The sequence below is a fragment of the Chelmon rostratus genome, chromosome 9, assembly GCF_017976325.1.
Source record: "Chelmon rostratus isolate fCheRos1 chromosome 9, fCheRos1.pri, whole genome shotgun sequence".
Classification (NCBI taxonomy): Eukaryota; Metazoa; Chordata; class Actinopteri; order Chaetodontiformes; family Chaetodontidae; genus Chelmon; species Chelmon rostratus.
The window spans coordinates 693,567-721,107 of NC_055666.1; the positions used below are offsets into that span (position 1 = coordinate 693,567).

General features: G+C 42.4%; 2 protein-coding genes across 3 annotated transcripts in view; both read left to right on the forward strand.

The window, feature by feature from the left end:
* Positions 1-8,762, forward strand: part of LOC121611738 (storkhead-box protein 2-like) — a 93,067-nt gene extending 84,305 nt beyond the window's left edge. For both annotated transcript variants that reach the window (XM_041944414.1, XM_041944416.1), the window contains exon 4: positions 3,579-8,762. In XM_041944414.1, the coding sequence (XP_041800348.1) occupies positions 3,579-3,783 (205 nt within the window). In that variant the 3' untranslated portion in view covers positions 3,784-8,762. The remainder of the gene's footprint in view (positions 1-3,578) is intronic.
* A 1,736-nt stretch (positions 8,763-10,498) lies between these two features.
* Positions 10,499-27,541, forward strand: part of enpp6 (ectonucleotide pyrophosphatase/phosphodiesterase 6) — a 32,276-nt gene continuing 15,233 nt past the window's right edge. Inside the window, exons 1-3 of the mRNA XM_041943918.1 lie at positions 10,499-10,754; positions 23,418-23,597; positions 25,427-25,538. Of these exons, the coding sequence (XP_041799852.1) occupies positions 10,499-10,754; positions 23,418-23,597; positions 25,427-25,538 (548 nt within the window). The remainder of the gene's footprint in view (positions 10,755-23,417; positions 23,598-25,426; positions 25,539-27,541) is intronic.

Sequence of the window (27,541 nt, forward strand, 5' to 3'; positions counted from 1 at the left end):
TATCTATCATGCATCCCTAACATCGACATCGTCGCCAGGGATATGGCTGCAGTAGATAATTACCGGTTATTATTGTTACAATACCACAACACTAGTGTTAATCCATAAAATAAAGAATACTCTGCAACTCTGTCTGTTCACTGTCCGATACTCTGTATTTTGGTGCTGAATGTTTTTTAATTTGGCCAAACTACCCCACTTTTGAACCAAACGCTGGTAGAACCTCTACTACTGCTGTCCAGTTTCATCAGGGGAGACACTCTGTGGTGTGCTAGGATTTTAGGACTGAACTATGAAGCGCACACTTTCTGACGGGTGTAAATCTAATATTCTCCAGTCACATATGATGAACATAGTCACGAGTCTTGCAGAAACTCACATAGCCGTTGCAGGAGTTTAGAGTGAGGTGCACTGGAGTGTAATGTAACTTGGTGGAAGACTGAATAATAGATTTCTCATATGTCTCCTTGTAGTAAGCTGTATTGAAGAAAAAGTGGTAAAATTATTGAGTGTGTATAGCAAAAGAATCAAAAAGTAATCTTTAGAAAAAGCAAGAACTAGGCTGAACTAAAAGAGTAGAAGTATGGGATATCGATGATATATCTGCTCTGACTAAGTTATCCAAATCTTCATGTAAGAATAGATAATCCACCGGCTACCCACCAGTACAAATTGTTTTTTTGTCCAATTTAGAGTCACTGCACTTCTGCCGGTCCTTTAGGCTATATTGCCTTCTCAATTATGTCAAGCATTGCAAGCTTTCCAGGTGATTTCTTACTTGTGCGTTATTTGATGTATGCGTGTTTTCTTTAATAAGTTCATGATTAGAAAGGCTGCTTTCATTCATTTTAAATGTTTCCATGCTTGCAAAAAAGTCACTGTGGTACTATTGTGGAACATTTAAGCAAGAGAACAGAAAAAATGTAGTTGTAAACTTGACAGGACAAAAGAAACTCTCCAGAGGAAATATAATTAAACCTTTAGCTTCTGAAAACATTTTTTCTAGACAGGTCTGATCGATTTATCAGGAGGAGGCTGCTTTACTCAGAACAATTTCACTATATGAACCTGGACTATGTGTGGGACCTTTTAGATGTGTAGAAGAAAGCACATTAATTAATATTAGGCCCGACTGATCCTGTTGGTGTCTGTTGATTTAAATAATCAATGGAATTGCGCTGCTGTGCCTTGTGCATAACGTGCACATTGTCTGTTTCTCTTAATGGGGAGACACAGTTATCATTTCTGCTATGGGGAGGTTCACTGCAGGTATTTCATAAAATCAACTCATTGTAATATTGATGAAGCAACCCATCCACTATTAATCAGAATGTTAATTTTTATGACCCCGTTTGCCCAATCCATAGATTATCTGTGATGCCCATGGATTTGGGTCGGAAAAAGGCAGTGCAGTGCAGGCTGTGTGTCCAGCATGGATGCATGGAATCCAGAGGAAACAATATGCCATTTCCAAAACACCAGAAATGTAAAAGTCAGTTTCAAATTACCAAGAGAATAAGCCAATACCAGCATGAACGCCATGTATGTTGTCCCTAGTGGAAACAACCTTCCAAACTGAAGCAGTTGTTGATCACTTGTGTTCTCTACTGGCCTGTTCAGAGAACTGAGAATTTAGCTGTCAATGGCAGTCGAAAACAGAGCAGTCAGTAAGATAGATTTTTCAAAAATTGTGAATCACTGCAACCAGGAGAGGTCCTTGAGCATAAAGACAGTAAACGTGCGCAAAAACTATTCGGATGATGAGTCCAGTACTATGTGTGATTCACTGCGGAAAGACACACACTGACACACATACACACAGCCAAACACATGATCCCCTCCAGGCTCACGTCTGGTGGAGAGAATTAAAATAACAAGCCTTGTCGTCATCCACTTGAGTAAAAGAAATAACTCCTAGTCAGTTTCATTTATACAAATGGAGTTGACCTTTCTGCATCCCCACAACATATGTGTGTATGGCCTGGATTACCTGTCTGAGCAGAAGCTCAAGCTAGAGAGGGTGAAGTGTGTTGTAGTGAATCATTTTGCGATCAGGATTTCTAAAGACCAGCTTAATGTTGTACCATACCAACAGATATTAGTAAGACTCCAAACATCACATACCACCAGGTGAGTTGGTATGGATTGTATGAGAGAGCAGTAAAATTTGGAATCATGGTTGCAATAACTGCCCAAGCAAAATAAATGAATAAATAAAATGATAAAGGGGTTAGGGATATGATGAATTTTAGAACCCCAGGAAAATCCATTAAGTGAGGATCTCAGTTGAAGGTAAAAGAGAATGGTGTAACAAGGGAGACCACGAGCACCTTTTATGTCCTGGAATGCTCAGCGTCTGTGTGTATTGAACTTGGATACTGTTCTCTGAGAGGGGAAAATGATTTGCTTATCATTCAGAATTGCATAATTTTTAAACTGACAATAATGTTCCAATATTAACAGAACCACATAATGCCTGACACTCTTGACACATTTCCATCCAAATTTAGTCTAACTTTATCCACATTGTCAGAAAAACTGCAAATAAAAATGAAAAGTTGATAAATAGACAGTTTAGCCATAGCCATAGTTCTTCAGTTGGGTGCCATTAAATCACTGAGGAAAAAGAGGACACAATGAGATTATATAATTAAAAGAGGTCCAGTCAAACAGGCTCCTCTTCGCTCCTCACAGATCTGTTGTTTCTATCTGCCACAATTATTTGTCTGTCAGTGGGGTCGAAGCTTCAGTGGATGTGTAAGTCACATGGATGTAATGTGTTATTGGCTCAGTATCACAGTGTCAAGGCTGCATTTTGAGCTACTGTAATCTTATGGTCTTTTGTGTACATGGGCCATGTGTCAAAGTTTTATTTTCATAGCTTTATTGTTTGAATTTATTTCTTCCTAAATAAAGTAGCACACAGAAAACCTGGAATGATTGATTGAATGATTGATAGCTCAGTCTCTGAAAAAATAATAAGAATTCCATGTATGGTCTGTTCTGCACTGTACTTTAGGGGGGACCTAGTGGCCACAGGGTACATAGATGAAGTAGGGGCCAAATATTCGCAAAGATACAAACAACAAGATACTCCTGCCTGCTTTTAAATGGTCAGACTATGTCAACACTAAGGTGTCTAATTTTTAAAACGTGAAAACAACCTGCATCCACACTATCTTTTCTTGGTAGAGAGACCTCACAGGTCAAAATCAAGTAGGGAGTATTTTCCTGCTGAGTTCACCGTCTTTGGAACCAACTTTGCATTTGTTTTGTTTGTTTGTTTGTTTGTTTCTTGCATTCAGACAAGCAAGTTAGATGAGCTAAAGAAAAAAACTTGTCTCACATTTACATGACCAGTTATTACCCACTGTCTTTGCCTGATACAATCTCTTCTCCTGTCCAAAGTTAGACTGCATTATCGACATGGAAAAGGCATTCCTGGTTTACTTGTGTAAAACTGAGCCTAAATAATATGCAGTAAAATAGTTAAACAAAAATAAACAAATAAGTGGAAACGTCAGGTACTTTCTTTGGTGTTGTGATTGTATAATTCATTATAATGTGTCTCTTTGCAGAACAAGGGAGAGCCTAGCATCGAACACCTCATCCATAGTGGAGAGTAACCGTCGGCAGAACCTGGCGCTGAGCCCCGGACATCTTGGCATCAGTACCGGCAACGGTCCCCCTTTCTCCTTCCGCGCCATCCCAGAACCTGCTGGCACCCAACCAGAGAAACTCCAGAAGCCCAGCCCCTGCCTTGCGTCAATCACCAGCGTCTAAGGGTGGAACTAAGGGCTAGGTGCGCCGATAGCCACAGGACAGGGGCCAGAAACGTCCCACCCCCAAGGACTGTTACAGACTGAATCAGTGGAGCTGCCACAGGCTCACTGTGGAACTATAGCTGTTAACACATATACACACTGACAGATACAAACAGAGGAATTTAGACAACCAGGAATCTGCTCTCTCACACACACATACAAACATATACACACAAGGCCACTGGGCAGACTCTGACCATGCCATTCTACAACCTCTAGTTTACACACTGCTGTTGTGTTGTTTCACTTGCGTGGTTTCAAGTTTTGTGTGTGTGTGTGTGTGCGTGTGCGTGTGCGTGTGCGCGTGTGTGTGTGTGTCAGGGTGGGGTGGGGTGGTGTTTGTATAATCTGTAATCTCAGGTCATGTTCTTTCCACTCCCATTCCAGCTGCTCCAGATCAGTGCACCTCCCTCTAGTGGTGTCTCCTGGTATTACACACTGAAGAGCTTCAGCTCTGCTGACTACTGTTACTGATAGTACACAAACTCACTGGTCCAGCTCTTTCTCACTTCTTGTCTTTGTTAGCTCTTCTCTAAAATTCACCACTGGCAGATGCCCCTGTTAGATGTTGTGCCACAGGAAATGATGGTGACAATTAAGTCTGTTGACCATCACTCCAAAATGCAGCAATATGTGGTGGTTGTTCATATGAATAACCTGTAACCAGGACTGCTTTTACTATAGCACCCTCTATAAAATGATGCTGAGCAATTCTTGTATCTTGTATCCCCCCCCCCCCCCCCCCCCCCAACTGCTTTATGATACTATATGAACAGCCTAAGGTATAGCTCCAGGGATGTGATTACAGACTGTTTAAACTTGCATGGAGACAGATTTTTCTCTCTTTTTATGTTACCCCTCATGGCCCATGGGATGCAGCTGCGTCATGTTTAAGCTCAGTCGTGGCTATGTCCACTGCAGACACGCTCTTGTCTTCGCTTCACTTTCATAACAGGCCAGGTTTGTTTTTCCCAAAAAGATAAGACTCTACTGATCCCTGAGGGGAAATTAACATGTTACAACAGCACAGTCAGGCTGAGTTCTAATGAAATGTATAGCAAACTACTTGAAATGAATAAAAAGAATATAAAATAATGAAGAAATCAGAGATGTGACACTAAAAAAGCTATATACAGCATATACTTTACTATAGAAGTGAATTTATAAACAGTGTATAAATGCCTATATTTATTGATGGTAGACATAAAATTGATATTTTGTTAATGACTTGGCCTTTATGTACATATAACTAAACTATTTTTTCTTGTTTCTTTATTGAGCCACTTAGTAGTGATGTTCAGATATAAGCTGTTGAGGTCCTACAGATGACATCACAGCTTGCAAAAGCTGCCATACTGAAACGGAGTCAACATGTTGTTCTCTGTACTCCTTGCAAATTTATGAAGCCTACCATGACCTACCAAAGGAGGGACCATTGTTGTGGTTAAACTTGGAGCCTGCAAAATAAACAAGGCTTTGCAATGATCATGATGTAAATGATGACCTTCATACCTCTGAAAGGTAATTGAAAAGCAGCATTTAGGTTTATTATAGAAGGTGTAGTTCAGTGAGTCAGGAGTCATAGGCTGAACAGCATTTAATCACATTTTGTGCCCTGTTGATATGAGAGCCTGCAGTACAATGTGTGTCTGTTGTAACGTTAGCCACGTTTGCTAATGAAAAAACAGACACAGCTTGTTATGGGGGGTTAGTAAGTGTAAGTATTCATGATTTATTCATTTATTAATTCATTTTTGCATTATTATCTTTGCACACTGTCGCCAAAGGCGAGCTGCGATAACATGTCCATCCTTGAGCACCTGAGCAGGAACAGTTTAGCATCATATTCATGTAATTCCCTTTTCTTACCACTGTATTTCTCAAGCTCTTTACAGCTCAGGTGAGATCTCAGGTGGTCAGAGGTGGAAACTAGCACCATTTAGTCATTGATGGAGAAACTATGAATTGGCCGTTGCTGTTTATGGAGCCCCTACCTTGCTTCCTCCCCTGGGTGTGGCAATCGGTGTAGACGGCAATGTCACAGTAAGACCTCAATAAATACAGAAAGTGAGAAAAATCATTGGTTTTGTTTTCATATGGACAGATGTCACCATTTATTGCTTGTATACATTTTCAGTTTAAGTGAGAGGGGTATGGGGAGGGAGTGGAGTGAGAGAAGCAGAAAATGTTGACTTAAAAACTCTGAACAAAGAAAAACGAAGTACCTTCATTCCATTAAACACTTGAAGCAGAAAAACAAGAACAACTGATCCAAACAGAAGGAAATGTGTGAATACTGAACTTCTTGAATAACACAGCTGCATCCACTGGTGAGGGGTTACAGGTACATCCATGTCAAGTTTCACAGCTAAGCTAGTAAAAGGGAGTAGCTGACTCTTAGGGTGGAGAGATTTTAACTAGCAAAAATCACAGACTTGAAATTGAATTAAATGTATTAAATGTATAAGTCCTGGTGTCAGACAAAGTATTTTCTGCTGCACATTAAATGCCAGCCCAGGGTGTACAAGTGAATATTCATTGGAAGCAGCTGTGCTGGAGCTTGAAGTGGCTGAGTGTCCAACAGAGAATATGAGATGCGATCCAGAAAAGACTCATCCAGACCAGTGTTATACACATCAGGGATGTGACTTTATTTTTGGATTACGGTGGTTATTCATTTACATTTCTATCACGTTCATGAGTTTTTCTTAAAACTGTTTGAATCAAATCCCTGAGCCACTCCCACTCCTGGTGCTAAGATGTGTTATGGTCAGTGATGGCCATGATAATTGTCATAATAAGAGAGCTGATATAGTTGGAATATACTATTAGATGGCTGCTTACACTTTTTTAGGCTTTTTAGGTTAGGTTTCACGGGCATACTTTTGGCCATGTCGATTTAGTCCCTTCTATGAAGCATTTGGGTGAAAAGGACGTAAATCACACAGTGACTGAACAGACAAACGCATGACCACTGACCATGGCACAGAGAGATGTGAAATAAGACGTATGTACGAAATGTGTTCGTCTCACTATAAAACCAGACCTGAGTAGAGCTCGATTTGTGAAAACTCCTGCAGTACTATAGGTCAATCATTTCCCATCCTCCTATAGGCTCAGGGAGCTGTCAGTCATCCCAGTGTTGTTGTCCTATAGGCTCCTCTACAACTACCTCCACAGCAGCAAAAACACAGCCCGTTCTTTCTGCTATCACACTGTCATCAGCCTCTAGCCTGTGAATGTCTATACACACACACATGCATACACACACATATAATTATACATCAAAGTGCTGGACTCTCTGTTGTTTCCCTGTCTTCACTAACAAGGTTTCTTCTAATGGTACATGAAAGCATTTTGGTTCATTGCTGACAAGCTGACAAGCACTTCATTTGAAGCTTACTGACCCTTTAAGCGTCTCTCATTAAAAGATACAAGTGTAGCTACTTTTAGTTAAAGAATTGTGTATCAGGACACTTGTTGCGCTAACCTTCAGTAAACTTGTATGGTAGGACCTCATGTTTTTTTAAAAATATGATTTATTGCTATAGATTTCTGTCAGTATGGGGTGCTCAGATTCCATCTGCCCTACACTCCCGGTCACAGCCAACTATACTGTTAGTCTGGGCCACTGTACAGGCACTGCAACTGACCAGTAGGAGTGACTAGCATAGCAACTAGGACGGAAACTCTCACTGGCTTCCCACCTGTGAGAACACACAATCAAACCAGGAGTAGGATTTTATTCTTTGACCTTTCATTTCTCATTCTACCACTGCATCTGGTCCTCTGGTACTCTACTATTCTAGACCAGGGTCCAACCATATGCGTTACTGCCACAGTAAAAGGTTCAGTATGCTTCAAACTATGAACACTAGGGCTTTAACCTCTTTTCCCTCTATACCAGGGTACTGGTTTATATTCCGTCCCCAATGGATCGATTTTTCTGTTCTAGGAATATGGTCACGGTTCTGTCAATATTTTAGGATTCTAAACTCTTTTCTACCACTGGAAGAAATTTACAGTTTGTTCCAGGTTTTAATCCCCAGTGGTGCTAGATGCTAAAATCCAAGGGGGACTCCCCTGTGGGTGCTACCAGTAATTCAGATTCTAGTCTCAGTGCTCTGAATATTGTAGGATTGTAGCCAGTAGTCTACAATGTCAGCAGGGTTCTAATCCTAATTATGCCTTTAGAAAGGTTTGTTGTGCTGGTTGTACCAACGTAATTGGGCCTTATCCCCTATTATGTGACTGCAGAAAGACACACATCAGATAAATTCAGATTCTGTTAGTGAAGTCACTTTTCCTTTCCCATTTAGGCGGTTCCCTGTCCCTACAAGTACAGTAGTTTCAGTTTCTATTGTGCCACTAATCTTGGGTTTACCACTACAGTTGAGTTCCTGTCCCTACAATGGAGTTTAATCTCTATCGTATCACAGTTCAGGGGTTTAAGCTCCTCTTCCACAGCCACAGTGGGGTTCTTGTCTCTGTGCCACCAGTGAAATAGGGCAGTAGTTCCCTGTCCGATGGAGGTCATGGGTTCCATTCCTCATGTCTGATGTTTGCACTGCCGCCCCCAATCCCTCCTGCTACTGTCTGGCCCAGTGGCTTTTCATCAGCCCCTACTCCCCTCCAGCCACAGTCCTGTAACCTTCCATCCCTTTTCTACACTGACAGTCCATGAAATGTCTTCCCTTAACATCGGTGGTGATTTATTAAAATGGAGGTTCAACAATAACATTGTTTCTAATGCTGACAGTATGTCATACCTGTAAATGATGTTTATCTGTCATGCCTAGTCAAATAATGTAAACAATAAAAAGAGGGATTTTTTAATTGTCTATTATATCTGAAAGTCCCTTTGATGTGTAGTACTGGTGTTACCGTTGTTGTAGTGTATGTGCTACCCTATGGGGATTGTGTTACTTTTTAAGATAATAAAATAACAATGTTTGGTTACGCCATTGTTGTGTGTTTTAATGTGATCAATGTGACTTACTTATGAGGAAGCAATACTGCAGGCACTGGAGCCCTATTAAAAAAAGGGTAAACAGAAAAGATAAATGTGATGACTTTAACCAGTTTTCAAAATTTATCCAGCAGCAGGCCTCCAATTGACAGGTCTGACGAGTCTGACATATTATGAGATGTCTTGCCATAAGTAGAGGCTTGTGGTAAATAACAGAGTGAGTCTGGATGATCATCTCTCATCTCAAGAGTCATGGAAGTAGCTGGGTAAGGCGAAACAAATCTGACAGGCTGTTACCTTGTGGTTTAAAGTGTTAGAATAATTTTCTTGTTAGTTTAGGGTTTGCTAAAGAGGAATTTCATTTTGTGAAAACATAGTAATAATTTTCCTTTCTTTTTCTTACATCTATCTATCTATCACACACACACAAACACAAATTATTATTGTGCTCATTATTGAAATATCCCAGTAGGTGATGCTGTTGCACTGGAACTCATCACAGTACATTACAGGACAGCAGCACATGGTGCAAGCAGGAAACAGGCTGATGAAGTTGCATGTTTGTTGGCCCACCAAACATCTACAGGCTGCTATCGGCCACAATACCACAAGAAAACATTTTTGTGTAATGAGTGCTTGCTGTAAATAACACAAATATATAATATACACACACACATGAGTAAGGAAAGAGTTAATGTCCTTACTTGTTATTGGAATTAACACATTCATGTTATAGGAATTACTACATTATCAAAACTGCCTGGTTTGATCAACCTTTTTTTCTTTTTCTTACTTTTTCAAATGCTGCTTATAATGCTTCAAGCCTGGCAAAGACCATCATTTCTCTTTCTCTCATTGTGGTCTGGTGTGGAACTGAAATGTAAATAGGTCAAGAAAAAACCATCCCAGCCCATAAAAAAAAACCCCTTCACTAATACATCATCAGGAACCCCCTCCTGTACAGCTGTCAGGTTAAACACACAACTGCCTGGTTCAATGTTTAAACTGCTAACTTTCTCCTAATTCATCTACCAAAATCAGTTTTTGAGTAGTATGAGCTGAGCAGCAGGCTGCAGTTGAAGAATCATCATGTTCAGCAGTGATGTCTGCAGTACTTGTTTCTTTGTGGTTCAGCAGAAGACAGTGTGTGCTAGTTAAAGATCAGTGTCAGGATTGAGTGGGTTGGAAGTTCAACAGCTAGCAACTTGAGTATTGCTCAGTACAGATTTGAAGCAATGGTAATTTGAGTTTTCCACCTGATAATACTTTGTAATACACTTTTACTCTCCTACATGTATTTGACAGTAGTGTTACTACTGTAAGTCATTACGTTGCAGATATTTCTACATTCAAAACATGATTTCTTTATGGAGTTACAGCTCAAACTACCTGACATAATATTTACATTACACTCTGAAAGAGACTATCTCAACTGTGATCATTTAGGCTGTTTTAGATCTTTAAGCTGATAATGCTCCTCTAAATCTCATTTTGAATTCGAATCGTTTTAATTTATACACTGTGTTATAAACAAACCGCCAATTAAATTATTGTAGGCTTTAATTTGCCCGATGTTTGCGTGTTCTGTCCGCGTGCCATAACCGCCCCGTCATTCCCATACAGCTGCCTGCGCTCATCAAGCGCGAGCCAGCACCTGCGGGTCGTCACTGTCTGCGACGGCAGCACAGCACGAGGCCACACCATCATGTCGCCGAGGCAGACGCCCGCGTGCCCCCTGCGTCTCTTACTGCCGCCGCTCCTGCTGCTCGGAGCGGGGCAGCCAGGCTCCGCGGCGCGGCCGCTGCTCGTGTTCCTGATCGACGGCTTCCGCTACGACTACATGGATGACCTGCACATGCTGCCCGGATTTCGCGAGCTTGTGGGCACTGGGGTTAAGGTGGACTACATGACGCCGGACTTCCCCAGTTTATCGTACCCTAATTACTACACCTTAATGACAGGTAATTATCTATCTATCTATCTATCTATCTATCTATCTATCTATCTATATGCGACCTTTTTCTGTCTCAGCAGCTCATAAACGTACTGCTGCGTTTGCATATTGCTGCATTTCACCCAGTAGATGTGGAATCTTTTTCTCTTTAGTTATGTTTTCTAAATCTTTTTGGATGTTTGTGATCTGTGGGGAGTATGTGCTTGTGATGTCCTGGTATAGTTGGTTTCCATCTGATTTTGTTTGCAGTGGATGCACAGTCTGTGTTCTCTTGGTGGCCATGTTTGCCTGTGATGGCCACCCTCCCTGTCCAGGTCGTGCTCACTGAATTTGTACAGAGCCATGATTTCCTTAGTTGTGGCTCATTCACAGTGGTCAGACTTCTGCCACAGTGTATTCTCTGTTAGGGTGTAACCTTCCATTTTGTTCAGTTTTTTTTGGTTGATTCTTTCCAATGTGTCAATAGTTTTCTTCTTGTCTTCTAGTTAACTGGTTTAGTCCAGTGGGTTTCCTGTCCGTGGGCTCTGTCTGTGTTAGTGAGCAGCTATGTGTCTGTCTGTCTGTCACTAGCCCACAGTACTAACACGAAAACATAAAGTAAGATTAACAGTTATACAGTCAGTCAATTTGTCAATAAACTAAGGGCGGTTAATCAGCCTAAAGAGACAAATAAAATGGGCAGTGCACATGAAATGAAACCTTAGAAATGGTATTGATATACAAAACACATCAGAAAACAACTACCAAAAGTGTAATAGCCATAGACACAATAGTTTAATTTCTTCTATGAAGCTTCTAGGCTTTCACCCGACACACTTTTCAGAACATGAAAAATACCAAAAAGTAAAAAGCTTTCAAAAAATGAAAACAGGTTGACCACACTGGCTAGTTCATGCGTATAGATGAGTTGTTGCTGACTGTTTACACCTGCTAAGTGTTGTGTAGCTGACTCAGCCAGAGTAAAAAGAGATGATGTAGATTGTGTTTTGACGTGTTTTGACATATACGTTCACTAAAATGAAGCCAATTAAATAACCAGATCAGTTAGTTGGGTGTGTGTCATGTTACTTTTTGTGAAAGATTATAGTACAGTGTGAACTCAGCTGGTTTTGTTGTTACAGGAAAGCCCCCTCTGCTGTGATCCTCACTGGTATGTGTGTGCGTTACTGCTGTATGTAAATTTACTTGATAGACTTGCTGCTGACAATTAACTTGCTCATATGTGTAAACTGTGTGGCTAACAGTTTGTATAATGTCACACTGAGGGCAGTATGACCGTTCTGATTTTCAGATACACTTATGCAATACTAACATCAGTGACAGTGCAATTCTGTTATAGTTCCAGTATAACACACTTAGGAATACTGTCAACAACCCTAGATCTCTCCTGTTGTGGTTGTGTAGTCAAACAACACAATCTCAGAAAATGTTGCTAAGTTAAACTCAAAGTCAACTCGAATTCTAAACCATTTCTTCTTCTTCTTCTTCAATAATTGTTCAAAATGATTTGGAGGAGGAGAATCCATTTCAGGGTGCCTCTTCAAAGGTGGCTTCACAAGGCCTGTATGGTACTTATACATACGTATTCCTATTCCAAGGGATCCAATGACCCAATATCACAGACCATGTAGTACCTGTCATAGTAACCTTTTGTCAGTGTTCAGCTACAGACGGTCTCCTTTCTTATCACAGAATCTATGATTGAAATGTATGAAATTAGCTCTTTTTAATGTCAGATCATTGGCTAACAAGTCCTTTTTGATGAATGATCTGATAATGATTAATGTTTGTAGTTGAGACTTGGTTAAACAGCACTACTTCTCTATAACACATATAGAATCTTGTCCTCCAAATTCTAATTTGTATCAGTTAGTCAGAAAGAACAGGAAAGGGGCAGTGATTTATGCTACTCTATAATTTTTTGTTCAAAAGAGATCACTAGATGGCAAGACTGAAGCAAAGTTCTGTAAAATTATCACTTTAGTCACACAGCCATCATTGCTCTTTAAATGGCATGGTTGAACATTTCAACAATATCATGCCATCTGCTTTAAATGCTGTTGCTCCACTAAAAATGGAAAAGATCTCTCCATGTTAAACAATAACAGTGTTAATGAGATTAAAGGAAAACTTTCGTTTTTTACAACCTGGACCTTATTTCTTATCTTATTTTATCTTATCTAAATATTTTTTACTGAAGTCAAAGTTAAAGCTGTGTGCTTAGTTCATGGATATGAGATCGCTGTGTGTAAGGATTACAATTTGAAGCACCATTACGAGACTAAACACACTGAATAATACAAGACCTTGACTGATGCAGGGAAGGCACAGACATCTGAAGCTTTACCAGCCAAACTGCAAAAGCAACACAGACTTTTTGCCAAGCTTTACACATCCAGGGATGGAGCAGTCAAGTAACAACAGTAAGCCATTCTCTGATTTTTGTGTTTGGTGGACTCTGCAGCACTAATGTGCCCAGACAAAAAAGAAGCAAAGACACAATCAGCTCCACACTGTGTTGAAAAGTTTTGTTGTGGAAAATTTGTCACTTAGTGAGAATCTGAAATCTGAAAGTCAGACACCCAAACTGTCTTTCTGAGTTTTATTCTTCTATAGAAGAAGGTCAAACAGTCATACAGAGAGCAATGCTCTCTGCAGACTGGAAAGATCGAGAGGAACTTGCAGGCAGATCATTTATAAAGAATGTTCAAGGCCAAGCTGTTAGTCATGGGTCAACATTGGTTTCAGCCAGTTGTGTTCCTGGGAAAAGGGATGATGAGCAAACTCTAGAAAAGGAATGATAACAAACCATAGAAAAAAACTAAACTAAGATAAAAGACATACACAGGATGCTGATAACTGTATTAAATGACTAGACTTGCATAAGATACTGACAAATGTCTTTTTCTATTACACTGTTTAGTATGCCTTGCCTCTCTGTGCAGGCTGAGGACTATGTTTCCTTTCCCACAGCTGCAAATTTAGTTGTGAGATGATTTTTCTAGCTTTGAGTACACATTAGTAAACAAGTAAATTTAAATGATCAAAGCCTCCTGTAAAAGCAGAAGATGGGACAGGATTAACAAGTGACTGCAAAAGGCTCTGCCTAAAATTACACAGACCCCTTTAACAGCAGGAGTTGCTCACCTGCTGTGCCTGGTTAACCTCTAAAATTCTGCCTCAAAGCTTTGTTGTATAGTAAAATGGAACATTTCTCAGAATAGATTAAGGTTATAATGAAAGACATTCTTTTTTTAAGGAAACAGTAAATTCATGTGGGCAGTGACAGTGTTACCTGGAGGGGCGTGATTGGGAGAAACGGCCTTCCCGATCTGAACCCGAGTTATGTTATTGGACATAACGAACGCCATGTTCAAGCATAAGGGTGTCCTGGCACCAGGACACTCTAGGCCGGAGGTCAATGATCCACTTCGTGGTCGTGTCATCTGACCTTTGGTATGTCTTGGACACTCGGGTGAGGTGAGGGGCTGAGCTGTCAACTGATCACCACCTGGTGGTGAGTTGGATCCGCTGGCGGAGAAGAAAGCTGGACAGACTTGGCAGGCCCAAACGGGTCTGTTGGGAACGTCTGGCGGAACCCTCTGTCAGAGGGGTTTAGACGCGGAAGAAAATGGATAGATGGATGGTTGGATGTATTACTGTATCATTGTATGTGCAGTTATCATGTTGTGTCTTTGTTGTGTCGTTGTTAGTAGTGATAGTGATGAATATTTTGTATATAAAGTTGTTGCCCTTGTTTTCTGTAACTTACTTTCACTTTATATATCCAATTCCTTTTCTTCTTTCTACCTGGGTTCAAATTCATTCCTTCCCAAAGTTAATTTTTGTTGTTGAAACAGTTTCATTATGCTGACTATGAAATTGCTCTTTAATTCATCCTCCGCTTTTCAGAAATAATAATTCTAAGAGTGAATATTTTTCCATCTATTTGTACATTTGTTTGCCAGTAGTATAAAGGCACTAAAACTTGTATTTTGTTGTACAATGCTGTGTTGTAGAATGATGAATAAATGAACTTTGTACCTTGTACACAACAGAGCATTTACTGTGAAAACCATAAGCCACATGGAGGGCTTGACAATGAAGACTGATTTGTACAGTAAACCACAAGGCCCGAAGTGTCACAAGAATGCGAAAAGGAAAATCTGTGGGAAAATGGAAATGCCATATTGCATTTACTGCGTTTACTTTGATTAGATCGCATCCAAGTGACATCAGGCTCTACAAAATAAACATACACACCTCTACGCACATCAGTTCATATTCCACTTCACACAGCCCTTTAGGACATAGAACTGCAGCACACACAGAAACCAAAATAGCAGATGGAGAAGCCGACACCGCTCATACACTCAATACCGCTGTGCACCCCTACCCTAAAGCTCAGGAGTAGCGGACAGAGGCAGAACTGTGACGCTGTGGTCTGATGAAAAAAAAAAAAACAAACCTTATGATGCTTTACTAACACAGTCTGTCAGGGAGGTGGGGACTTAGGGGGATCTATGAGGGGAAACCAAGGGTTGAACCCAGGTGCAGACAAACAAAGGGGGCGTAGACTATGGTAAAGACAAGACTAGATAACATGAAACGTGGCAAGGACATGAACAAAGACAAGACTAGGAAAACCACTCACGACAAGGAAGGATATGAACACAGACAAACCAAGGGATGCACTAGATTTAAATTAATAAATTTATTAATCACAACTAAAGACACAACTATGGGAACGATAATTAACACACACTCTAAGGGCTAAACACACAACAAAGGCAACACAGGGAAACATTGAATACACACAGATCACGCAAACTTAGGAGCAGGAGAAAGACTAAGACAACATAAGCAACTGGCTAACACAAAACAGGACAGAACTGAAGCCAAAAACAAGACTATGAACAAATTGTCAATGAGTAGAATAATAAACAGAACGCTCCCGTAGGAGGAAGAAACTAAGCACTTGGACTTAACAAAAAGCAGAAACAAAATTCACTCCTGAAAACGAGGAAAATAACACTACTATTAAATAAAACACAACCAAGGAACAAACAGAACTGAAAATCGGCTATATCTAGCGAAAACAAAACAAAACTAGACCACAGATAACAACTAAACGAACACTAACCGGGAACAATGCACAGACAATCTAAGGGAAAAACACAGACATGAACTGAGGCACAGACATGGACAAGGAGGACACAACGAAACACTCTATGAAAACTATGGCTTTGACTATGGGAAGGGAAATGCAAACATCTAGGTGACGCAAACACAAAAGACGGAGGATCACTTACATTAAGCAGGGCATGGACATGAACAAAGACAAGAACAAGACAAGAAACAAACTTACAGGAACTGTTGCAATGAAAGACAAAGACAAACCAAGAAGACAATTACCTGAAGCACGACACTGACAAGACAAAGAAATCACACGACAAACACTTACTATGGACTATGGCTTGAACTATAACAATAACACAGACTTGGACTATGACTTTGGTATCTCAGACGACGACCCGACAAGGACAAAGGGAAGACACAGACTTAAATGCACTAGGGGAAAACACTAATGACGCACAGGTGGAAGCGATCAGACAATCACACGGGAGGGAAAACACAGGAAGTAAAGCAACAAAAGGACACATAACATGAACCTTCAAAATAAAACAGGAAGTAACCAAAACCAGGCAAAGACAAGACACAATGGGGAACTTAACAAAATACAAACAAGACAGGGCAAGGGTACAGACTAAGACAATACAAAAACTCTTACATAAAACATGGCATGACTATGGACTAAGACAAGACTCAAGCACACAAAACATGGCATGACTAGAAGACATTAGGAATACACGCCTGTGAATATTCTCATTCATCCAGGTCATTGTAAGCTTTAGGGCATTCAATCGTTCGCAACTGGACCTCGTCAGTTTGTCTTAGAAGACGTTTCGCCTCTCATCCGAGCAGGCTTCATCAGTTCGTACGCAACCAGACTAGATAGGACAGCTCTAGTCCAATGCAATGGTGTTAGGTTCAAGTATGTATCCCCTGAGTGAGACCAACCCACAAAAAACAAGAATGGTATCACTCTATTGTGAGGCAAACGATCCCCCCATTAAGGCGGGGTGGGGTGCAACCCTTTGGTGTCAACGACAGTCGTTAGCCTCGTTAGTGTCCCATTGTTGTCATTGGGAGGCTCCTGGAGCCATGTGTGAATGGCTTTGTTGTTTGTTTTCAGAGGCTAAATCTTTGAATCTCTTAGGGAGAGATGAAAGGACAGCATTGTATGTGGGAGAAAGGTGGTGTCTTAGACCTCCCCCTCTGTTCAGAGATGGCTTCTCTTACTCCTCTTTTCAAACCATCTGTCTTCTGGGGTTTACAGAAAACCTACTCACACAGACCAGTACCTCCTTTTTGACTCACATCACCCACTGGAACACAAACTAGGTGTTATCAGAACTCTGCAACACAGAGCTGATAATGTTCCAACCAGCCAACAGGTAAGGGACAAGGAACACAAACACCTGAGGGGGGCCCTCAAAACATGTGGTTATCCCAGCTGGTCCTTTGTGAAAAGTTCAGCTGCTTCCAGAAAGAACAGGGTGACAGAGGAAGAAAAGAGGGACAGACGACATAACATCGTCATTCCATATGTGTCTGGTGTATCAGAGAAGCTCAGGCGTATCTTTAACAAACACAACATCCCGGTACATTTCAAACCTGGGAACACTCTCAGACAAAGGCTGGTGCACCCCAAAGACCGGACACCTCACACTCAGAAAAACAATCTGGTGTATGCAGTCCAGTGCAGTAAGGAATGCACAGACTTGTATATTGGGGAAACCAAACAGCCACTGAGCAGACGCATGGCACAACACAGAAGGGCTAACTCTTCAGGGCTGGACTCAGCTGTTTACCTGCATCTCAAGGAGGAAGCACACTCCTTTGAGGATAAAAATGTGCATATTCTGGACAGAGAAGACAGATGGTTTGAAAGAGGAGTAAGAGAAGCCATCTATGTCAAGGTTGAAAAACCATCTCTGAACAGAGGGGGAGGTCTAAGACACCACCTTTCTCCCACATACAATGCTGTCCTTTCATCTCTCCCTAAGAGATTCAAAGATTTAGCCTCTGAAAACAAACAACAAAGCCATTCACACATGGCTCCAGGAGCCTCCCAATGACAACAATGGGACACTAACAAGGCTAACAACTGTCGTTGACACCAAAGGGTTGCACCCCACCCCGCCTTAATGGGGGGATCGTTTGCCTCACAATAGAGTGATACCATTCTTGTTTTTTGTGGGTTGGTCTCACTCAGGGGATACATACTTGAACCTAACACCATTGCATTGGACTAGAGCTGTCCTATCTAGTCTGGTTGCGTACGAACTGATGAAGCCTGCTCGGATGAGAGGCGAAACGTCTTCTAAGACAAACTGACGAGGTCCAGTTGAGAACGATTGAATGCCCTAAAGATTAGGAATACACAGAGTAGAACAGAGAAACGAACATGAACAAAGAACACTACAATGAACACTTACAAACTGAATAAGGCAAAACATCAAGAGGAAAACTAAACAAAACCGGCGTGCATGGCACGGGTCATGACAGAGCCCCCCCCCCCCCCCCCTTAAGGGACAGATTCCAGATGTCCCAACTTGAAACAAAAACAAGAGTCCAAAAGTCCAAATCAAGCAGGGAGGGTGGAGGGGGATCCGGAGGAGGGACTTAAAGTCCAGGCTAAGGTATAGTCCAAAGAGTTCAAAAGTCCAACAGGGTGGGGGGAGGGGAAACTCAGAGTTCAGGTTAACACAAAGGTTCAAGAGTCCAAATCCGACTCTTTCTATCCGATAATCTTTCTGGAGGCCAGCAGCGAGGGCGGAACCCCTCTGGAGGCCGGCGGCGAGGGCGAGACCCCTCCGGAGGCCGGCGGCGAGGGCGGAACCCCTCCGGAGGCCGGCGGCGAGGGCGGAACCCCTCCGGAGGCCGGCGGTGAGGGCAGAACCTCCGTTGAGGCCGGCGGCGAGGGCGGAACCCCTCTGGAGGCCGGCGGCGAGGGCGGAACCCCTCTGGAGGCCGGCGGCGAGGGCGGAACCCCTCTGGAGGCCGGCGGCGAGGGCGGAACCTCCGTTGAGGCCAGCGGCGAGGTCGAAACCTTCGTTGAGGCCAGCGGCGACCAACACGGCTGGAAGCTGGCGATGAGGCCGCAGGACAGAAGGCCGGCAGCAGGACAGCATGGCAGGAGGCTGGCGTCGAGGCAACAGGACAGGGAGCCGGCAACAAGGCAGCAGGACAGGGGGCCGGCAACAAGGCAGCAGAACAGGGGGCCGGCGGCGAGGACTGTAATCCTGGTCGAGGTGGTCGCTGCAGCTCCGGTTCAGAAAGCAGCGGCAGCAGCAGCAGCTCGAAGTCAGGAGGCGGCGGCGGCAACAGCAGCGGCAGCTCAGGCTGAGGAGGCGGCGGCAGCAGCAGCTCGAGGTCAGGAGGCGGCGGCGGCAACAGCTCGAGGTCAGGAGGTGGCGGCGGCAGCAGCAGCTCGAGGGCAGGAGGCGGCGGCAGCCCAGGAGGCGGCAGCGGCGGCAGCCCAGGAGGCGACAGCAGCGGCATCAGCTCGAGGTCAGGAGGCGGCGGCGGCAACAGCAACGGCAGCTCAGGTTCAGGAGGCGGCGGTGGCAACAGCAGCGGCAGCTCAGGTTCAGGAGGCGGCGGCGGCAACAGCAGCGGCAGCTCAGGTTCAGGAGGCGACGGCAGCAACAGCAGCAGCGACGGTGGCTCTGGCGGCAGCAGTGGCTCTGGTGGCAGCACCAGCTCAGACGGCGGCGGCAGCAACGGCTCTGGCGTTGGCGGCTCTGGAACTGGCGGCGGCGGCGGCATGGTTAACTTGGGCACTTGAGGCGAGGATAGCTTGGGCACTGGTGGCAGCTTGGGCAGTGGAACTGGTGGCAGCTTGGAGACTGGAAGCAGCTCGGGCACAGGAGGTGACGAGAGGCTAGCAGGCTGGCTAGCCGACACCTTCGGTCGTCGGAGTCTCCGCTTTCTCCGTGCAGGTGCTGGCTTGGTCGCTGGGGGTGGCACTGGTGACGACAGGAGGCTAGCAGGCTGGCTAGCCGACACCTTCGGTCGTCTGGATCTCCGCTTCCTCCGTGCAGGAGGATCGGGGTCCAGCGGAAATCCCCAGAAACAGGCACCTGGGATATAGTCCTCGTCAGAGCTGTAGAGGGGGTCTGCCCGGTACAGGATCTGGGGCGGGCGGTTCATCCCCGAGGAGGATTCTGTGAGGACCAGCGGAGGTCCCCAGTATTGGACACCCAGGAGGTCGTCAAGATCTGAGTCAAACTCAGAGTCTGTGGTGAAGTTTATGTCTGCTGGGTTCATACTGGTAGGGTCGTTCTGTCAGGGAGGTGGGGACTTAGGGGGATCTATGAGGGGAACTATGAGGGGAAACTAAGGGTTGAACCCAGGTGCAGACAAACAAAGGGGACGTTGACTATGGTAAAGACAAGACTAGATAACATGAAACGTGGCAAGGACATGAACAAAGACAAGACTAGGAAAACCACTCACGACAAGGAAGGATATGAACACAGACAAACCAAGGGATGCACTAGATTTAAATTAATAAATTTATTAATCACAACTAAAGACACAACTATGGGAACGATAATTAACACACACTCTAAGGGCTAAACACACAACAAAGGCAACACAGGGAAACATTGAATACACACAGATCACGCAAACTTAGGAGCAGGAGAAAGACTAAGACAACATAAGCAACTGGCTAACACAAAACGGGACAGAACTGAAGCCAAAAACAAGACTATGAACAAATTGTCAATGAGTAGAATAATAAACAGAGAACGCTCCCGTAGGAGGAAGAAACTAAGCACTTGGACTTAACAAAAAGCAGAAACAAAATTCACTCCTGAAAACGAGGAGGAAAATAACACTACTATTAAATAAAACACAACCAAGGAACAAACAGAACTGAAAATCGGCTATATCTAGCGAAAACAAAACAACAAAACTAGACCACAGATATAACAACTAAACGAACACTAACCGGGAACAATGCACAGACAATCTAAGGGAAAAGCACAGACATGAACTGAGGCACAGACATGGACAAGGAGGACACAACGAAACACTCTATGAAAACTATGACTTTGACTATGGGAAGGGAAATGCAAACATCTAGGTGACGCAAACACAAAAGACGGAGGATCACTTACATTAAGCAGGGCATGGACATGAACAAAGACAAGAAACAAACTTACAGGAACTGTGGCAATGAAAGACAAAGACAAACCAAGAAGACAATTACCTGAAGCACGACACTGACAAGACAAAGAAATCACACGACAAACACTTACTATGGCCTATGGACTATGGCTTGAACTATAACAATAACACAGACTTGGACTATGACTTTGGTATCTCAGACGACGACCCGACAAGGACAAAGGGAAGACACGGACTTAAATGCACTAGGGGAAAACACTAATGACGCACAGGTGGAAATGATCAGACAATCACACGGGAGGGAAAACACAGGAAGTAAAGTAACAAAAGGACACATAACATGAACCTTCAAAATAAAACAGGAAGTAACCAAAACCAGGCAAAGACAAGACACAATGGGGAACTTAACAAAATACAAACAAGACAGGGCAAGGGTACAGACTAAGACAATACAAAAACTCTTACATAAAACATGGCATGACTATGGACTAAGACAAGACTCAAGCACATAAAACATGGCATGACTAGAAGACATTAGGAATACACAGAGTAGAACAGAGAAACGAACATGAACAAAGAACACTACAATGAACACTTACAAACTGAATAAGGCAAAACATCAAGAGGAAAACTAAACAAAACCGGCGTGCATGGCACGGGTCATGACACAGTCCATCTGATTAATACTGAACCTGAACTTCAACTCAGTACTGACTGCATCTGATAAAATTTGGGGCCAGTTGGTGATTATCAAAATAACTACAGGGTTTTGTTTAGCTGTCAATGCCGTCTGCTCTCCTCTACTTGTGTCGTCATTTTGACTGTACCATTCGTCTGTACTTTCCACAGCTTGTAAAAAAAAAACTCTGTATGTTTTATTTATTTTGCCAAGTTGTGACATGTTGCTGTGAATAATTACTGCATGCAGCATGGAACTTTCTGTTTTGCTGGCTTTTGCACTATCCTCATTCCCACTATAAAGTTTTTTATTTGCATTATAACTGTGTTACACTGATATTGCACATTCTCTACATGTTTTCTCCCTACTATATACACTGTACATGCATATACAGGCCTATACAGTGCTTATATGTATATCAGCACCTTTTTATTTTCTATGCAAAAATAATTTTGTTTTCCTTTTTATTCCTAGTACCACTTTTTAAAATAAACTGCTGTATTTAACTGCCTATTTTATGTTTTAATCTATCCTAATTTCAATGTTTGTTTGTAGTTATTTGTGTGTGTGTAGCATGGAGGGGGCTACAACTGTATATCATTGTGGAATCATGTATTGTATATTAAGAATAAAACTTAACTTTGAACCTTGAATGTACTATGAAGATTCAGGCATCGTCATTTGGGCCGAATTACATCCTTATGTAACTTGTGTTAAGGTCAGTGTGGTTACTTGGTGACATTGTAAGTTGTGTAGCTTCTCTGGTCTCTTCTATCTAAATGTTCAAATTAAAGCAGTTTTGAAACTAACTCTCTCCACTGTGAAGCCAACATCAGGATTAAGAAATGTGCTATCTGGCCCTGATCTTGATGAAAGTTTGCAAAAATTAACTTTTCAGAAAAATAATTCCCCTCAGATGCAAATATCCAAATGGATAGAAGCATTTGGATTGGAGACATAGGATTGAACTAATGTGTCTCAAAAGGTATGACTTGATGGAAAGGAAAAAACAGAACAGTGACACAGAAGCTCAGAGTCTCTGGAAAAACATACAGTAACACACTTTAACGACCTTAAGACTGAAGATGATGACGGATAATTTGAGATTTCGCTGGTTGGGGGTTGCATGTGTGTGTCTGTGAGATTCATGCTTGTGTGTTGCATGAATCTTATTAAGCCTTAAAAACAACAAACCATCCTGGCCAATGGGATGTGAGCTTTGGAGTCTGCCCCTGATGATGTGCTATGTGTGTGTTTTGATGGCACACATTCTCCTGTCCAAAGAATCACTGGCTGGAAACACGCACACACACACACACACACACACACACACACACACACACACACACACACAAACACACACACACACACACACACACACACAACAACACACACACACACACACACACCACACACACACATAAATGTTTTGCTTTAGATCTGTACCAACATGTGGTTGCGTTTAGACTTCCATATCCTGACTGCAAACAGCTCACACACATATAGTTTAATGTCTAATAAAGGCTCAGTAATTTCCTAAAAAACTACAGTGTACAGTGTGTGTTTAGGGTAATGAAGGAAAATGTCACCCACTACAAAGGCCTGGCTAATTTATGTGGTTTTAATAGTTTTTGGACAACAATTAATGCTGTGCCACAGTGGAATAGGGACTTTGGATATTTGCTATTGACTGTACTATTTTTTGTTATTTATGTTGATTATTGTCAGGCCGTCACTGTGATGTTCATCAGATGACTGGAAACTACATGTGGGATGCAGCCTCCAAGAAGGAGTTTCTGATTGGGACCAACCCTGACAGCCGGTTGCCTCTTTGGTGGGATGGATCAGAGCCGTTATGGGTCACCCTGCAAAAGCTGGGAAAGAATGTCTTCATGTACTACTGGCCTGGTGAGCTCACACATTGTTAACCTCAAGACTCAACCGAAGCTATCTGCATGTATGGGTGCATATTTCAGACTGTAAGGCAAGCTGACTGGCATTTTTAAAGCTTTTCTACACAACATCAGCATCTGCCTTTTGCCTTGCTTTGCTTGGAACAGAAGCTAAATTTAGAGAGAAACACACACAAAAACAGCATTCTAATCACTTGACATACATACTTTTTCTGAAATTTCTGGACTTTGACATTAGTAACTGTACACATTCCCAACCCCCTTTTTGTACTATTGTGCTGAAATTGATGCAGACATTCATGGTCTAGTACAGGGGCCCTCAACTGCACTTGCCCAAGGGCCAGAATTTTTCTAAGCAGTAAAGTTAATTTTACTGCTTTTACTTTTAATTTATCTCTATTTACCTAGTGAGTCATATCTGTAAGTCATATCTTTGTTTACTTAATGAGTCATTTTTCTGTCAGGGTGCTTTCTGGTTTCTCTGTATTGCTTTGCCCTCTGTTTTGTTCTATTTTTAAAAAACGACCCAGGGACTGCCCAGACACCAATAAAAACACCAAAAGTACGATAGCTCACACATAGGGGGTGTCTTGAAACCACCAGCTTCCAATAGATACACAAGCCAGGGATGCCAAGGGAAAAACAACAGCTGATGAAACACCATTAACGTATAAAGGGAGTAGGGGACATGGCTTGACCACGTATCCACGCCCCGACAATAGTATAAAAGCTGAGGTTTCCACAGTGAATTTTAGTTTGTTCTGCAGACTCAAGCTTTGTGATCTGTAAAGAGAATAAAGCTCCCTGGACTCAACTCTTTTGGACTCTGGCACTCATTTCAGGCTCTTCCTCTGAGACTTAGAATATATTTTTAAAGATAAAAGTGATACAGTTAAGACTTGACAATAAGGCAGTAAAACATGATTTGAACCTGATCCAGTCAGAATCTGGTCCGTGACAGGGCGTCAGAAAATCAAGCTGGGTCCTGTGTAAATTTGGACAAAGTCTGTCTTTAATAAAGTTTAAAGGTGGGGAAAGAATTGGCCTGTGTGCTCCTATTTGTGATATAATCCTAAATATTGTTGTCAAGAAGTGGGAACTTAGGGAAACTATGAGGGAACCCAGATGCAGACACAACGGGGACGTAGATTCAAATATACGCAAATTTATTAAACACAAAGTTAATACAACAAAAAACAAAACTCGGGGAACTATGACTAAAGACACACTATGGGAAAAGGAGTCACACAACAATGAAACAACACAGGGAATGAACACACATGAACACAAGAGACAACGGAGCTGGGGACAAAACTAAGACAACACAAGAAACTCTAACACAAAACGTGGCAGGACTAGCGACAATACAAGGAAACACTCACATGGCACAGACATGAACAAGACAAACCAAGGAAAACACTTATTAAGGGGGCTATGGCTATGACTGTGACTGTGGCTGTGGTAGTGGCAGACGGCTAGGGGACAAGACAACAAGCTAGCGCAGACAACGACCCGACAAAGACTGGGGGGAAGACACAGACTTAAATACACAAGGAGGGATCCCTAATGACACACAGGTGGAAACAATCAGACAATCACAAGAAAGTAAAGTAAACCAAGACACATAACATGAACCTTCAAAATAAAACAGGATGTGACAAAAACCAGGCAAAGACAACACACAATGAGAAACTTAACAAAAAACTGACGTGCATGGCACGGGTCATGACAATTGTGTGTAAATGATGCAGTATTTTTTTTTGTGTCTCTCTCTGTGTGTGTGTGTGTGTGTGTGTGTGTGTGTGTGTGTGTGTGTGTCTTCAGGCTGTGAGGTGGAAATTCTGGGTGTCCGTCCATCATTCTGTGAGGAATACGTCTACAACCCATCAGAAAAAAACCTCACAGACTCCATAGTGAATGCTCTGAATGTTCTAAGGTAACAACACAATGTGCAGCACCTGTCATGTACCCTGTGATGTCCTCTCATCCATTACTTTCTTTTAGCCCAGTGGCAGCACCAGAGATGCTTTTGGTTACTGGTCTTTTCAGAGAGGGTGCTCTGGAATTTAGCATTTCCCGCTAATGTGTGGGCTGCCACAGATTAATTTCATTGTCACCCCATTACTAAGTAACTGGCACAACACTCACACATATACACCCTGCAAGACTCACAATGTCATTTTATGTGAACAAGGCCAGATATTCAGCTCATGGGGTATAAGGTTCACAAGCCTGTCTACCTTAACACACCTCTGAGTCTAAATTTAACGCCACAGACAGGATATGCACAAAAGCAACAGACAATGGTGTGCGCACATTTTAGCATCTAAACCATGCCCGTCCGTAGCTTGTCATAGGATGCTAATTGTTCGACTGTTGTGAACATACCATAAAGATCACATTAAGAGATCTTAGATCTCTCAGCTGCCCCGCAAGGTAAGTGCTGAGGGTAAGTTGAGAAGCCTTACAGCCTGAGGAAAGAAGCTGCCCTATTTTCTGATGGTACGACAGTGGATACTTGTGCAGTGTTTATATTGAACAGGAGGTTTCTGGGTTGAATATTGCCTTTTACTGTTCTCTGGGCACTGCGCAGGCACCTCCCCTTATTGCTGATGCTTGACAGATGGGTACCAATGACGTTCTGGGCTGTTCTACACACTGCTGCAGAGTCCTCCTGTCCTGGGACTGCACAAACCATACCAATTCTTAAAATTTACAGTCAGCAGGATGCTTTCTATCACTTATCTGCAAAAGTTGATTAAAACTTGTCATGGGGATTTAGCTTTTTAAGTTTTGTTAAGAAATACAGCTTTCAGCTTTCTTAACCAGGATGGAGATGTGAGATGACTATGACGTGCTGATTCCCAGGAACCTAAAACTGTTCACCTGCTCCACCTCAGCTCCACAGATGGAAACAGAGGCGTGTGTCCCTTCCGCCTTTTTTCTATAATCAATGATCAGCTCCTTGGCTTTGCCGATGTAGAGCAGTGTATTTCTGTCATAGCCAATATGTGCTTCAGTAATGAAAGTGAAAACATTCAGAACCAACAGATCCAAAACACGTCATTTTCTGTACACCATCCTGCACAACTGTAAATTTTGTCCTAATGTGAATTCTCATCGTTGTTTGTAATCTGGCAGATCAAAAAATGTGACTGCCAATCCAAACTGACTGGGGTCTGTTTGTGAGGAAGTCCAGTAAACAGTTACAGAGTGTGGCATTCAGGTCTAGAGTGCTAAGTTTGCTAAGTTTCAGTTTCATGAGGGACATTGTATTTAATGTTGAGCTTAAATCAACAAACAGCATTCTGATACAGGTGTTATCTTCAAGGTGTGTAAAGACTGAGTGGAGGGAAGGAGACAGCCTCCTCTGTGAATGTGTTGGTTCTGAATGCACACTGGTGAGGGTCCAGGCTGGCAGGGATGTTGTTTTTGATGCTCTGGAGAACCATTTTATCAAAGTACTTCATCAGAATCAGGGTGAGTGTTACAGTACGTTTCCCATAAGCCCCAGATCTTTGCAAGCTAAATGTGACTGTTCGACAGAAGAGGCCAGTCCATGAGTGTTGTGAGGGGGCACTCTTACAGTGGAAATGTGAAATATTATTTTTAAGCAAAATTATTGTATTGTTTTTGTTTATTTTAGAGTGACAAAAAGGAAAGGAGCACCATACAAAAGTAAAAGATAAATGCACTTCAAAAACTCCAAAGTAATTCTCAAACCTTGTCCAAAACAGTCAGCAGCCTCTGAAATTTAGGACAATTTATTGTAATGTAATTGATGCAATTAAGAAATGGTAGTTATCAGCAGCGGTGGGGGTCAAGTTTAGGTCTGAAAGACAACGTTCAGAGAGAACCACTTATAAGAGTTCTCGAATGGCAAATCAAAACCCCTGTTCAACTGCAAAAGACCTTTAGGAAGATTCAACAGACTCTGAG